This window comes from Vanellus vanellus (assembly GCF_965231255.1).
Source record: "Vanellus vanellus genome assembly, chromosome: 17".
NCBI lineage: Eukaryota > Metazoa > Chordata > Aves > Charadriiformes > Charadriidae > Vanellus > Vanellus vanellus.
This window is the reverse complement of record NC_138922.1, coordinates 13,927,912-13,941,227: the sequence shown is the minus strand read 5'-3', so window position 1 is coordinate 13,941,227 and position 13,316 is coordinate 13,927,912. Positions and strand designations below refer to the sequence as shown.

At 62.4% G+C, this 13,316-nt stretch overlaps 2 protein-coding genes across 2 annotated transcripts in view; one reads left to right on the top strand and one right to left on the bottom strand.

Moving 5' to 3' along the window:
• The window catches only part of RPL38 (ribosomal protein L38), a 173,497-nt gene that overhangs the window by 50,860 nt on the left and 109,321 nt on the right, over positions 1–13,316 (bottom strand). The window lies entirely within an intron of this gene.
• SDK2 (sidekick cell adhesion molecule 2) overlaps positions 13,154–13,316 on the top strand; it is a gene marked incomplete at both ends in the record, with an annotated part of 51,051 nt that continues 50,888 nt past the window's right edge. Inside the window, one exon of the mRNA XM_082492320.1 lies at positions 13,154–13,232. Coding sequence (XP_082348446.1) covers positions 13,154–13,232 — 79 coding nt within the window. The remainder of the gene's footprint in view (positions 13,233–13,316) is intronic.

The window sequence follows — 13,316 nt, the reverse complement described above, 5'->3', positions numbered from 1 at the left end:
GCCGCAGCCGGAGAGTGGCTGTTCGGAGAGAAGAAAAATGGCAGCATCAATCAGAGCAGGGAGCGAGAGCGAAGCTGGGTGATTTAGGTGACTGGTCACCGCTGTAACCGATGATGAGCTGCGAGTCGAGGAGAGAGAAATAAGAAGGCGACACAGGCTGGCATCTGTTTGCATAAACTACCTTATCCGCAGAGGGGATCCGGCACCCAGGGAAGTGATAAATCCCTCTTGCCGTGGCCGTGCGCTCAGATGAGATGGCTTTTGAAGGAAGGCAGCGGCTCGGCTGTGAGTTACTGGCTGGGGAGTGCTCATGCCAGCTGGTGTGGGACCCCAGGGATGCCAGGTCTCCAGCATGGGACCCCAGGGATGCCAGGTCTTCAGTGTGAGACCCCAGGGATGTTGGGTCTCCAGCATGGGACCCCAGGGATGTCGGGTCTCCAGCATGGGACCCCAGGGATGCCAGGTCTTCAGTGTGAGACCCCAGGGATGTTGGGTCTCCAGTATGGGACTCCAGGGATGTTGGGTCTCCAGTATGGGACTCCAGGGATGCCAGGTCTCTGGTGTGGGACCCCAGGGATGTCGGGTCTCCAGTATGGGACCCCAGGGATGCCAGGTCTTCAGTGTGAGACACCAGGGAAGTTGGGTCTCCAGTATGGGACCCCAGCAATGTCAGGTCTTCAGTATGGGACCCCAGGGGTGCAGGGTTTCCATTATGGGACCCCAGCGATGTCAAGTCTCCAGCAGGGGACACCAACGGATGTTGGGTCTCCAGTATGGGACCCCAGAGATGCCAGGTCTTCAGTGTGAGACACCAGGGATGTTGGGTCTCCAGTATGGGACCCCAGCAATGTCGGGTCTTTGGGTGCAGGATCTCCAGTATGGGACCCCAGGGATGTCGGGTCTCCAGTATGGGACCCCAGGGATGTCAAGTCTCCAGCATGGGACACCAAGGGATGCCGTGTCTCTGGCATGGGACCCCAGGGATACCAGGTCTCCAGTATGGGACCCCAGGGATGCCGAGCCTCCAGCATGGGACCCCAGGGATGCTGGATCTTCAGTGTGAGACCCCAGGGATGTTGGGTCTCCAGTATGGGACTCCAGGGATGCCAGGTCTCTGGTGTGGGACCCCAGGGATGCCAGGTCTTCAGTGTGAGACCCCAGGGATGTTGGGTCTCCAGTATGGGACCCCAGCAATGTCGGGTCTTCAGTATGGGACCCCAGAGGTGCAGGGTTTCCAGTATGGGACCCCACGGATGTCAAGTCTCCAGCAGGGGACACCAAGGGATGTCGGGTCTTCAGTATGGGACCCCAGGGATGTCGGGTCTCCAGCATGGGACCCCAGGGATGTCGGGTCTTCAGTATGGGACCCCAGGGATGTCAAGTCTCCAGCAGGGGACACCAAGGGATGCCGTGTCTCTGGCGTGGGACCCCAGGGATACCAGGTCTCCAGTATGGGACCCCAGGGATGCCGAGCCTCCAGCATGGGACCCCAGGGATGCTGGATCTTCAGTGTGAGACCCCAGGGATGCCAGGTCTCCAGTGTGGGACCCCAGGGATGCCGGGTCCCCGACGTGGGACTCCAGGGATGCTGAGTCTCCGTCACAGAGCATGATGAGGAGGATGGTTGCAACACCAAGATGTGGCTTGCAGCCGCACCGCACTGCACCATGCAGCCCCCCCCTTCTTCCCCCCAGCCCTTCCATCTTCCTTAGCTCTCATTTACGAACGGGCTGCAGCCCAAAACGGAGAAGGAGGAGGAAGAGGAGGCACGGGAGACGGGTGTTTCATTCCCGCACACCTCATTCCATGCGCCAGATGGGCAGAGGGAAATCATCCATAATTGTTTATCCAGAAGCGGTTCTGCAATGCGATGTGTCAGAGTCACCTTCCCTCGGTGGTCCCGGCTCCGGGGCAGGGGGGCTGGGGGGCCCAGGAGCGGGGGTACCCCCGCTCCTGGGCCCCCCAGCCCCCCTGTCCCGGAGCCGGGACCACCAGGCAGTGATCCTCCTCCAGCTCTTTTTCTTTCTCTCTCGTGCCTGATGCTGCTCCTCATCCTCCGAACGGGTCCTTGGCCACGACCAAGGGTGACACATGACAGCGTGACGGAGAGGCTGTGGCGCTTTCAGAGACAATTAATCACCGGCAAAATTAAAGCAATGTAAAGTCTGCGGGCGGGCTGGGAGCCACGTGTTGCCTCGGTGCCACGGCCGGGCATCGCTTTCCCCCCGTCACTCCGGGTTTGCATTTTCTCCGCTCGCCTTCAGCGGTGCAAATTTCCCATCGTTTCATTTAAGCGCACGAGCCGCCCTCCCATCCCCGAGCCCCGACGCTCACGTCCCCGCACCCGGCAAACGATTTATGCGGAGATGATGTACGACCTGCTTGCTCATCTAAGTTTGCGGCTAATCCTGTAGCTGAGATGTCTCCGCGGAGAGCGGTGCTGGCCGGGAGGAGGGGGGGTTCTTCGCAGCCTCGATCATGCTGCTCGGGATGCAACTGGGACGCAGCAGCGATGCTTAGGTGCTGGAGGGGTCTTTTATTTTATTTTTTTTCTTTAAATGAGTTTTTTTTTTAAACAGCCTCGCTAATTGATCCCCCGGCACCCATCCCCTGCCCCTGCTGTGGGTAACGGCAGGTAAATAGATCCCCGCGTCCTTGGCAGGAGCGGGGGGTCTCCCGTGTGTCCCATGTGTCCAGAGCACCTCCGTGCCTGCGTGCACGTGTGCCGCGCTTTGCTGTACACGTGGCCGCGCATCAGTATTTCTGAGTGTGTGTACTCGCTCGCGCTGTATATATGGGTGTGCATAGCTTTATGACAACTGAAATGGAAAAGACAATTGGATGTCAAAACCTATCCGAGGAGCCCATTTATACCCACCGACTTTTATGGGATTCCCACTGATTGATTCAGGCCCCATAAAACTTCCCGCAACAGTTCCCACCCCTCCCGGCCGGCTCTGCCTCTCTTCAACAGGGACGTGATTGACTCCTGCCTGCAGCGGGATTGCATCCGGCATCCCCGGACGTGCAGCTCCTTCCCAGCTCTCTGCCGGAGCTGCTCCAGATACGGGATGCGGTGCATGTGCCGCCGTGCCACCCATCACGCTGCCAGAGCATCACTCGGGGCGGGGGCTGCGGTCGGATCCTGCATTCCGCCTCCCGCCACGGCTTTCCTTTCTGAGTCACTTTTTTCTCTTTGCAGAGGTGAACTTCACACTCTGCTGACAGTCCCCAAGTGACAGCGCTCGGTGCCACTGGTGCATTCAAGGACCTGAGCTGCTTCGGGACGCTGGACGATGGCGCTGGCCTGCATCCTGCGCCGGTGCTGCAGGGCACAGCTCCTCACGCAGAGCGGTGAGGATGCTGCCATGCCGGAGGGTGGAGGTGGGGAGCGGAGGGGTGGCACGGGGCTGTGGCGAGGCCGGTGGCATGTGCCAGAGGGACCAGGGAGGTCTCGCCTGCGACTCGCCAGTATTAATCACCGCAGCTGCCCTCGCGTGCCACGGGCAGCGGGCGGCTGGGGAAGGTGTAAATCTGCGTGTCGGCACAGTTCACCACCACCAAAGCCGAGCGGGTCTCTGGGAGCCGGGAAGGGCAGCCTGCTCAGCTGGGAACGGGACGGGGACATGGGGCTCTGCTCCCCCCGTGCCCGCAGCGCGGCTGGTCCCTGCTTTTGGACAGTCCCGAGGGCTGTCGGCCCCACCGGGGGCAGGATGCGGGCAGCAGCACCCAGGGCGAGCCAGCCCGCCCTACCGTTCGGTGCACGCCGCTGCAGAGATCTCCATCAGCGCCGGCACCGAGCAGGCGAGATCGGTGTCTGTCCCCGGGGAGGGCACAGCCAGGGGCTGGTTCAGGTCACCGTGTGTCACCCGGAATCACGCGATGCTGGTGCTAACGACACGTGGATGGGTGCAGACTTGCTGAGTGGGTGCTGGCCCAGCACCCGCTGCACCGCGCTGGCCCCGTGTCTGCCTGTGTTTGGGGTAGGGGGGTTGGGGGGGGGATTCTGTCTTGGATGAAGGTGATGGGAAGAACTTCCCCAGCATCCCCGGAGCCGCTGGCATGTGTCGGAGAGACTCAGCCAGCAGCTGCCCGCCAGCGCTCTCCTTTCCATGGCTGAGCACGCTGACCTTTCCCTGTGCGTCCCGGCTCAGCCCCCGGCCACTGCTCCTGCCGGCGTCGGTGCGGGTGGGAGGTGGGGGGGGGACACCGCAGACAAACCACCCCGGCCCCTTCCCCCCGCTCCGCTCCCCTCCCAGCCCTCTCCCCCCCAGCACTCATCCCACACCTATTAATATTTATACCTCCCGGTGTGCGGTGAGAACTTGGACACAATCAGGACGCTGAAACGATTACACGGGGACAGACAGCGGGTTGCTGCCAGAGCGTGTCCAACGTGGCTGTACCCTGTGACACCAGGGAGTGACGGTGGCAGAGGAGGGTGACAGGCAGAGCCCGCTCCTCCCGGTCTCCGCAGGGGATGGAGGGCACTCCCAGGACTTCCGAGACTTGGGCTGAAAAGGCAGGGCGCAGCCGTCCTCCCCTGCACGGCTTTCAAGAGCGAGGGAGGGAGGTGACCCACCACCCCGCATGGGAGCGCAGCCGGCGCATTGCCATGGCATTGCCATGGCATTGCCATCGCATTGCCGTTGCATCGCTGCTGTGTTGCTGTCGCGGTGCCGTTGCGGTGCCGCCGTGTTCCCGCTGCATTGCTGTAACATTGCCGCCGCGTTCCCATTGCGTCGTTGCCATCACTTCGGCGTCACCCGGCCCCGCATCCAGCGCAGCTCCAGCACCGCAGCGCTTTGCTGGGGGGGACTCACCCCCCGCTCCAGCCTGTGTCTGAAGGCTGAAGACCACAGAGGTGTCTTATCCTGGTGGATTTTCCTTGTTGCGGCAAAACCCGGTCCATGGGACTGAGTGCGGGGCCGGGGCTGGGCTGCTCCACGCCGGTCCCTGCATTGAGGGCTGCCCCAATATATTGCTCTGCTCCCAGTACAGTGTGTCCCCGCTGTCACGGGAAGGGCAGGCGCACGTCGGCTCCATCACGGCAGCGCACCTCGCAGGGTGACGTGTTCCCACCCCCTTTTGTAAAAAGCAATGCTCCTGTAATAAAGAATTTAATAACCCGCTGTGCCTGTGTGGATAGAAAACTCATTTGTTTAATAGGCAGCAGTTTGGCTTTGTCATGTTCATTTAGTTTTTAATGACGCACAGTTGTGCCAATATTGATTTTAGCTTATAGGGACTCAAAAAATTTACTATCTGGAATTATCTGAAATGTAGCCATTTTATCTGGCAGGCAGGAAGACGGATCTCTCCCCGCCTCGCTCCCGGCCGGCACGGCGGCGGCACAAACCATTTGTGAAGGGCTTTCCACGTGATCCCGTGCCGGTCCCCGTCTCACCCACGGCATCGCCGCGCTGGACCTCACCCGGCTGAACTCCCCCGGCCGTGGGCATGGGGAAACTGAGGCACGGACAGGAGCGGGGGGTCCCCCCAAGTCAACCTTCACCTACGAGGTTGGGCTGGGAATTGGACCCGGCAGCCGGGTCTCTCCGCCTGTGTTCCACGAGGCCGTTCGGTGCAGGAAGAAACGTGCCGGTGGAGCAGCTCTGCAGCACGGACCTGCCCCATCACCCCACAGTCTCCGCTTCTTCGTTAATTTTTTAATGAGTCAGCAGCTCTCGCGCAGCCCATCCCCCCCTCGGTGCAGGGTGACAATTGACAGCAAATCCCATCGACGGCCCCTTATTGAGCGTAATTATGTGGCAGGAACCAGCCGGAATCCATTTCCCGAGCATTTACGTGCTCCCCTTACGTCCTGGGGTGACGCAGGGTGACGCTCGGGGTGCAGCGACCCCCGGGGCTGCCCCCCCCCCCCCATCCCGCCGGCCCCGGGAGCAGCCGGAGCTCCGGGGGGAGCGGAGCAGAGCCGGCCGGAGCAGCGAACCCAGCAGGTCCGGTGGGCTCGGCGTGGGCTGGACCCTCCTGCCGGGTTCCCCCAACAGTCCTGATCCCAACCAGATTTTTTGCCCACGAGCGCGGAGTAATTCGCTCTGAGGTTTTGCTGCTGCTAACAGGATTGATTGAGGAGCTGGTAATTACATCTCCCTAAAATGCCCCCGGGGGTTTGTGGGAATGCAATCAGGGGAGTGAATGGCTGATGTCTTGGGGGGGTGGGGTGGGGAACAGGCTCTGGGAACCCCGCAGAGCCCCGCATCCCCCTCCCTGGGTCCCCACTCACGCCCACTCCCTGTTGCCGGTTCGGCAGCGCTGCGGCAGCCGGCTCTGCCAGGCACCGGCGAGCGCCCGAGCAGCCTGTGCTCAGAGTTATTCATTATGCAAGTCTGTAAATATATTATTTACTATTTCTCCTATTATCATCCATTATTTATCACCTAATCCTCTCGTGCTGGAAATCAGTGCAGCACCTGTAGCCCCCTGTGCTGGTCTCCCGCCGGACGCTGGAGAGCCCCCGCAGCGTGCGGGGCCGGAGCACCGATGCCGGGACTGAGCCCGGTGGGCACGGCGAGACTGGGGTGCAGGGGGCAAGGACATGGGGGGTCGGTCCCCTGCCGCCCTCCTGATGGCCCCGGGGAGCAGCCGGCCGCTTTGGGGGTTTCTCTGCAGCTTCCTAATTATATCACATCAGGGACTAATGTGTGCTGCAGAAGCACACGGGGGGGCACGCGGGGAAGGAGCCAGCAGCCCCCTGCCCTTGCTCCAGCCAGGGGCCCGATCCTGCAGGGGGGGTGGCAGCCCCCAGCGCGGCTCCTGTCCCCCTGTCGGGGATGGGGCTCCCCCTTCCCTGGGTGACAGCGCGGTCAGCGGGGAAGCCGTGGGCTGGGGGCTGCAGTCGCTCCCTGCGCACAGCTGGAGGGGTTTAACCCGCGGGTGGATTAAATCCACTGACTTAATGCAGAGGGGTTAAATGAGCCCGACCCGGCAGGGCTGGGGGGAGGGCAGTGGTTGGGTGTGATGGGGATGCTCAGCCCTGTGCCGGGGTGAGGGGATGCTGGAGTTGGCCCTTTCCGCGAGGGACAAGATGTGAGAGGTACCTGGTGGGGACCGGTATGAAGGGCTTTGGGCTCTGCCGCTTTTGTGAGCTGCTGCTTGCTGAGGTGTGGGGTGTGAGTGGGGCTGCAGTGGGTGCAGGTGGGTCTGTGTGTGCTTAAGTGCAGTGATTGCAAAGGCAGAGGTGCTGGGGGGAGCGTGAGCAGAGGGGATATGTGCTCCTAAAGAGGGAGATGGTATCTACCCAAGTCCTTCGCTTTTGGGTCTGCAGAGCGCAGCAAAAAGGCCCCTTCTTAGCATCAGATACTGAGGTGTGCCGGGAGCTGGGGAGCTGAAATGCGTTTACTGCCAATGCTCTGGCTGAGGGGGGGGGGGGGGGTTGTTCTGGCTCCCCCAGCCTGACCCTGGCCGGTGTGTGGGGTTCAGCAGTGGGCGCCTTTAAAATCTCAACTCCTGGAAGTGTGTGATTAAGTGAGAGACTTGGATCTGCCCCCAGCAAACCCGGCTGGTCCCCAGCTGCTGTTCTCGAGAAACGCTCAGGAAGGTGGCCTTTAAATGTTAAGAAATCATGTTAAAATGAGCCAGCGCCTTAGTTTAAATTTTTAATCTCCTGATTTAAAAATCAGCCTTGAGGTCTGGACTGTTGACGGGGGGGTGTGGGGGTGGTGGTGCTGCGGAGCGCGTGTTTCTGTGCTGGTGGTCTCGGGGCACGGGGCCAGTGCCGAGCTCGCCGTGGTCGCACCTTTACCCTGCCGGCACGTGGCAGAGCCAGCTCTCCCCGCGGCCCGTCCGGGGGGCTCCTCTCGGGTCTTTCCAGCTGGCAGAGACAGCAAAACTCAGTTTTGCGGGGTGGTGGAGGAGCAGTTGATGTGTCGGAGAGCTGCGGGGCTCCCGGTCCCGTGGCTGCCTCTTTGGGTTGTTTTACACTTAGAAATGCTGCTGTTCCCCTGCGGCCTCCAGAAGATGCTCTGGAGGAGGCTTTGCCAGCGCCAGCCCCCGGCTGGGGAAGGGCTGTGGGTTCTGGAGCAGCGGAAATGGTGTTTCCTCCCCACTGGGGGGGCTCACAGACCCTCTTGCCAGGAGCAGCGTGTGGGGGTCCAGCCGTGGTCCCCAACCTCCAGCTCTTTGCATGGGGGAGAGGGTCCCCCCCGCCAGCGTGAGCTGCTCTCGCCGTGCTGCCCTGAGCTCCTCGGCAGAGCCGGCCGCGCTGCGGGAAGGCTGATAAAAGCTCTGTGCTGGAGCAAAGGCTCCTGTTCGTGCCGGCTTCCCCGGAGGAGGATGGCTGCTGGGATTAATGCCTCCTCTCCTCCCGCTCGCCGGCGGAGGGGAAGGTGCGCAGCCTGTCTCGGGGCGCTCAATTAGAGGCGGTTGGGAGCAGCAGAAAGAGCTTTAACGCCAGCGCTGTCTCTGCACCGTGGTGGGTTTGGGAGTCCCCAGCCCAGTGGTGCTGCGTGTGCCAAACCCTTGCGTTTGGGGGGCAACGAGGGGTGGTTGGGCTCAGTGGGGATGGGGCTGAGCCTCCCCCGCCGGTCCCCATGTCCCACCCCGGGGAGGTGGGAGCACTGGGCATGGTGCTCCTGCGGAGATGCTCGTGATGCTGCTGATGTGGTCAGCAGCGTGATGGGCCCCGGTGACAGGGTCTGGGGAGGGTCAGGGCTGCTGCCCCCCACCCCTGCGGCTGACTGCTTACGTGGACCCATGGGATGGTGGGAACCGGTGGGCGCAGAGGCAGAGCGGAGTCATGGCAGCTGTGGGCTGGTCTCCCTGGGAAGCCTCTGACCCTTCTTGGCTCGTTCCCAAACCGCCACTCTCCCGGGTGTCCTGGTTTGAGGTCTGGAGAGCTGGATCCTGCTCGGGGACTCCTGCAGCCATTGCCGGGGAGATGCCCTCGCTCTGCTCTCTGCCAGCTCAGAGCCCCCCAGCGCTGCAGCCCCAGCACCGGGGGTGTGCGCATCCATCTCGCTTTGGCCTCAGAGGAAGATCTTAATTGGGCTGAAATTCTCCAAGCAGCTGATGCTGGGGGAGAGCTCTGGGCTGGGAAGAGGAGCTGCGCTGGAAGGAAGGAGAGGGCTCGCTCCTGTTGCTATTCTTTCTCTCCGTATTTTTCTTGAAGGCATCAAATATTTAGGATGTTTCTGTTCCGAGCTGGTTTGGACACCCCTTCCCAGCATCCGAGGGCAGCGTGGAGCCCTGTGATGCCTTTCAAGAGGAGGCAGCTTCAGTCCTGCTGAAAATGGAGCCTGTGCCTGCGTGTGGCCCTGCCCGGGGACTGGGAAGCATCCCCACGGCCCGGGGGTGTGCGGCGGCTGCGTCTCGCCCCACACCACAGCTCTCCTGGGGAGAAGGGACCTCTCGGAAGCCCAAGCTTAAAAAGAAGCGCTAACAGATCGCAAAGACTGCTTGTGTTCTACAGCACTACCTTGAATTAACTCTTCCAGGAGAGCAGCTGCTTCTGGAGAAATTAAAACGCCCCTTCCAATCTTAATTACGAAAAAGTATTGGGGAGCCTTGCTGCAGCCAGTCAATTATCCTCACCGTTAGAAACGTGCACCTTATTGCTAGTCTGGATAGGTCTGGCTTCAGCTCCTGCCCGTGGGAGCTTGTTATACCTCTGTCTGCAAGGCTGCAGAGCCTCCATTATCCAATTGCTCTTCCCTGTGCCGGTGCCGACAGCCTGTGGTTACATCTGCCTCCTCTCCCCTTTGATAGTGGAAAATGACTGAGCTCCTGGAGTCTCTCACTCGCGGGCAGCGCTTCCGACCTCATCTCTCCTTGCGCTTCCCAGCCCCTTCCCGGAGCAGGGAGCGCGGTGCTCCCCGTGGGATGCTGCTCTTGTGCTCGAGGAACAGCGATGCTGCTGAGAGCGCCGGTGCCTCGTCCAAGGAAGATGAGGGATGCTGAGGACGGCCGAAGGCAGCTCTTGGCTCTTGTCCTTTGGATAGCATTGACCCGAAGTCCCCGAAGTGCCTGACATCCCAGCAAAGACTTTTACATTTCAAATAACGCCTTGATCTTTTTTTGGAACTCGCCTTGGTTTCAGACCAGAGTTTTTAATTCAAGCCCGGCGACGTATTTTGGGTTTGACTTTGATGCGCCCTCTTCAAGCACGAGGCAAAATAACAGCTTTCAAATCTACAAATAGGCCTGAGGCGGGTTTCTGCTGCCCGTGGGGCCGGTGCGGCGGCGGCGCGAGGAGAACCCCTCATTAGCCGAGGTCTCCAGCAGCAGCCGGTGGATGTGCTGCTGCCTTTGGGGGCTGGAGCCCCCTGCGCTGGTGTCGGGGATTGCTAGAGAGGAGCTCAAACGCCCAAATCTTGATGTGCACTTGGGGACCTGCGCATCTTCACCCCCTCCAGAAGAGCCTCGGAGAGGCGGGACTCACGCGACGTGGCTGACATCTGGTCTGTGTGCGTGCATTGCTGTGATTCCCGCTGTAATTACGACTGACGCTGCCCCAAATTGTGGCTCAGAAGTTGAGATTCTCAGTATGCCATGTGATGTTCCTGGAGGATCGGGGCAAAACTCATGGGAGATGGAGAGATGGGGCTGCCCTGTGTGGGGCAGGGGTGAGCCAGCAGCACGGGGGGGTTGCGCTCTCCCACCCGGGCATGGCCTGGCATGTTCTCAGGGTCACCGTGTAGGTGGCAATGTGGGTGCCACCAGAGTCCGCTGCCCTCTCTGATCCCCGGGATGTGCCAACGCTGTACAGGACAGCTCTCGGCTCTTCCACCCACTCCTGGAAACAGCTGTGGTTGTTGCGTGCTGGAACTTGCTCCCGCTTGGATGGCTTTGGGCAGGGAAGAGCTGGTACGGAGCAGGCAGGGCTGTGCTACCGGGGCCAGGGGGGAGGATGTGCTCTGGTGGGAGCGTTGCTGCGAGATCAAAGCTCAGCCACTCTGCCCGGGTGACTGTAAGGAACCAGGTACCTGTGCAAGTGGGTAATAAATGGCTCGCACCTCGGCAAGATTAATTGTAATAACCATAAATCAGTGCCGGCACCAGGGGCAGGCGCTGAATTTATGGCCCTGGAGACAGGAATTCCTGTTCTTTATGGAACAAAGCCCCGATCCCGCAGGGGCTTGGGAGTGTGCTGAGCATTATCGCGGCTGCTCTCCGCTGCAGCACCTGTGTTGGTGCCTGGGGAGTGGGGTCCGAGCCCAGCGCAGGGGGCTGAGCTCACCCCTGGCAGGGCAGCCTTCCTCCCTCTGCTTGTTCCAGCCCGCACTGGGAAACACCTCCTCGAGGGGCGAGCCAGGATTGCAGCCTCCCACAGCACATCGATCCCCGTCATCTCAGTTGAGAATGCCAGCCACGGAGCTGATTAATGCTGGGGTGGGCAAGTGCTGGGTTATTGTTCAGTCTCTCTTCAAGAGGTCGATGGGAAATTTGGCAGTAGCTCTCCGAATATGCAACGTGCACACAGGCATTGTCCCCCCCCCGAGGATTGGGCATGATTTACACGTGAGTGCATATAATGTAGTGGAAATGCACACCGGTGCCCGGGCACTAACGCACACGGTTGTGTCGATGCGTGTGGGAGAGTGCTCCCTCCGTCCCTGCCCTGATTTGACCTGGCTGTGCCGGGCCTGGCTTCAGGCTAATCTGCTCACGCTTTCATTTCACCCTGATCCCTGTAGGTCCCTTGGCTCAGAGGTACTGTGTGCGCTCAGGAGGCTGATCCAGCATTCGGGGTGGATATTTCCTTCTGTGCAGATGGTGTAGGTCCTTGGGTGTTAATGCTCGGTAGCAGCCCTGACTGAGCTGCTCTCCCCCACTGAATGCAAGGTGCTGTACTGGCTTAAAACACAGCCGTTTCTGAAGCATGTGCGTTCAAGGCTTGATCCTGTTGGGAGATTGGGGCTTGAGGAATTGCAGGAGCAGACCTGAAGAGGTGGTGTGTTATCTGGGAGGTGCTGCTAGCTCATCTCTGGGGTTTGAGCTCCTGTTTTTTTGAGAACCCTAAAATGTTTGCTTTGATAATCCTGTGGAACGAGTTCTGCTTTCGAGTTACCCCGGGGACGGGCTGTGTCCCCTTCCCAGGGCGCAGGCGCTGATGGTTTGAGGGCTGTCGGAGGGGCCGGGGGCTGCGCGGGGTGGGGGGCGCTTGGAGAGGCGAAAGCTGCAGAAGGGAGCTGCTGCTTCCACAGCCGGGGGAAGGGAGGGGGGGAACGACAGGACCCTCCCGCTCCGCACGAACCAGGGGCGGCCGGGGGGGACGCGCCCGCCGCGCCCGCTCCCCCCCCCCCCCTCCCCCGCCGCTCCGTGCGCGCCCGGCCGCGGCCGCTGGGTAGCGCTCGGAGCCGCGCCGTCTCCCCGCCTCCCCGGCTCGGGCTGCCCCCGGCTCCGCCGAGCCCCGCCGCCGCGGCTCACTCCGCCGCCGAGCCGCGCAGGAGCAGCAGGCAGCCGGCCGGAGCGCCCAAAGGGGACGGCGCGGCGCCCGCCAGCCCGCCCGCCGCGCACCGCCGGCGGCTCCGAGCGGGACCCCGCGCCGCAGAGCGCCGCCGCCGCACTTTTCCCCGGTTCCCCGCGGGTGCCGGGGCGCAACGGGGGGAGAGGCGCCCCCCCGTCGCCCGGAGCCGCCGAGGCGGGGATGTCCCCAGGCAGGAGCTGAGCTCTGGGGAGGGGCCCCCGCCGCCCCCCGCCCTCGGACCCCAAACTTTTCAGCGGCTGCGGTGCGCTCGGCTCCGGGAGCGGCGGGGACGCGGCCCCCATGGTGCCCGGGCGGGCAGGAGGGGCCGGGGGAGCGCAGCCCGGCGCTTCCCGTCCCCTTCCCTGACGCGGGGCGCAACGCTTGGGGAGGGGCTCGGCTGCCGGCCCCGCTCCGGATTGAGGGGTCCCGGCTCCCCACGTCCCCGGGGAAGTTGCACATGGTGGGGAGCTGCCTGCGGACCCCCCTCCCCGCCCTGCGAGGAGCCTTTCACCCCGTCATCTCCGCCTCGTCCCCCCACACCCCGGAGCAGCGCTGCTGCGGGGGTCCCTCCGCCGGAGCCCGCAGGACGCCCCCGGTGCCCGGTGAGCAGCGGGGACCGCCGCCGGAGCCGCCCGGATTATAAAGTCGGGGAAGTTGTCGTCTTCCCCCCTCCTCCCCCTCACCCCCCCCCACGCCAACATCTCCCGACTCCGTCTCGGCGGAGCCATGGCCCGGCTCGGGAGCTGGGGGCTGCTGTGCTTCGCGGTGCTCGCCCTGCCCGCCCCCCCGGGAGCCGGCGCCCAAGGTAAGGGGATGCGGGGGAGGGATGGGGGGTACCCTCCAGCTCCGACCTGGATGCTGGAGATGCATCGCGGAGGGTTGGGGGGGG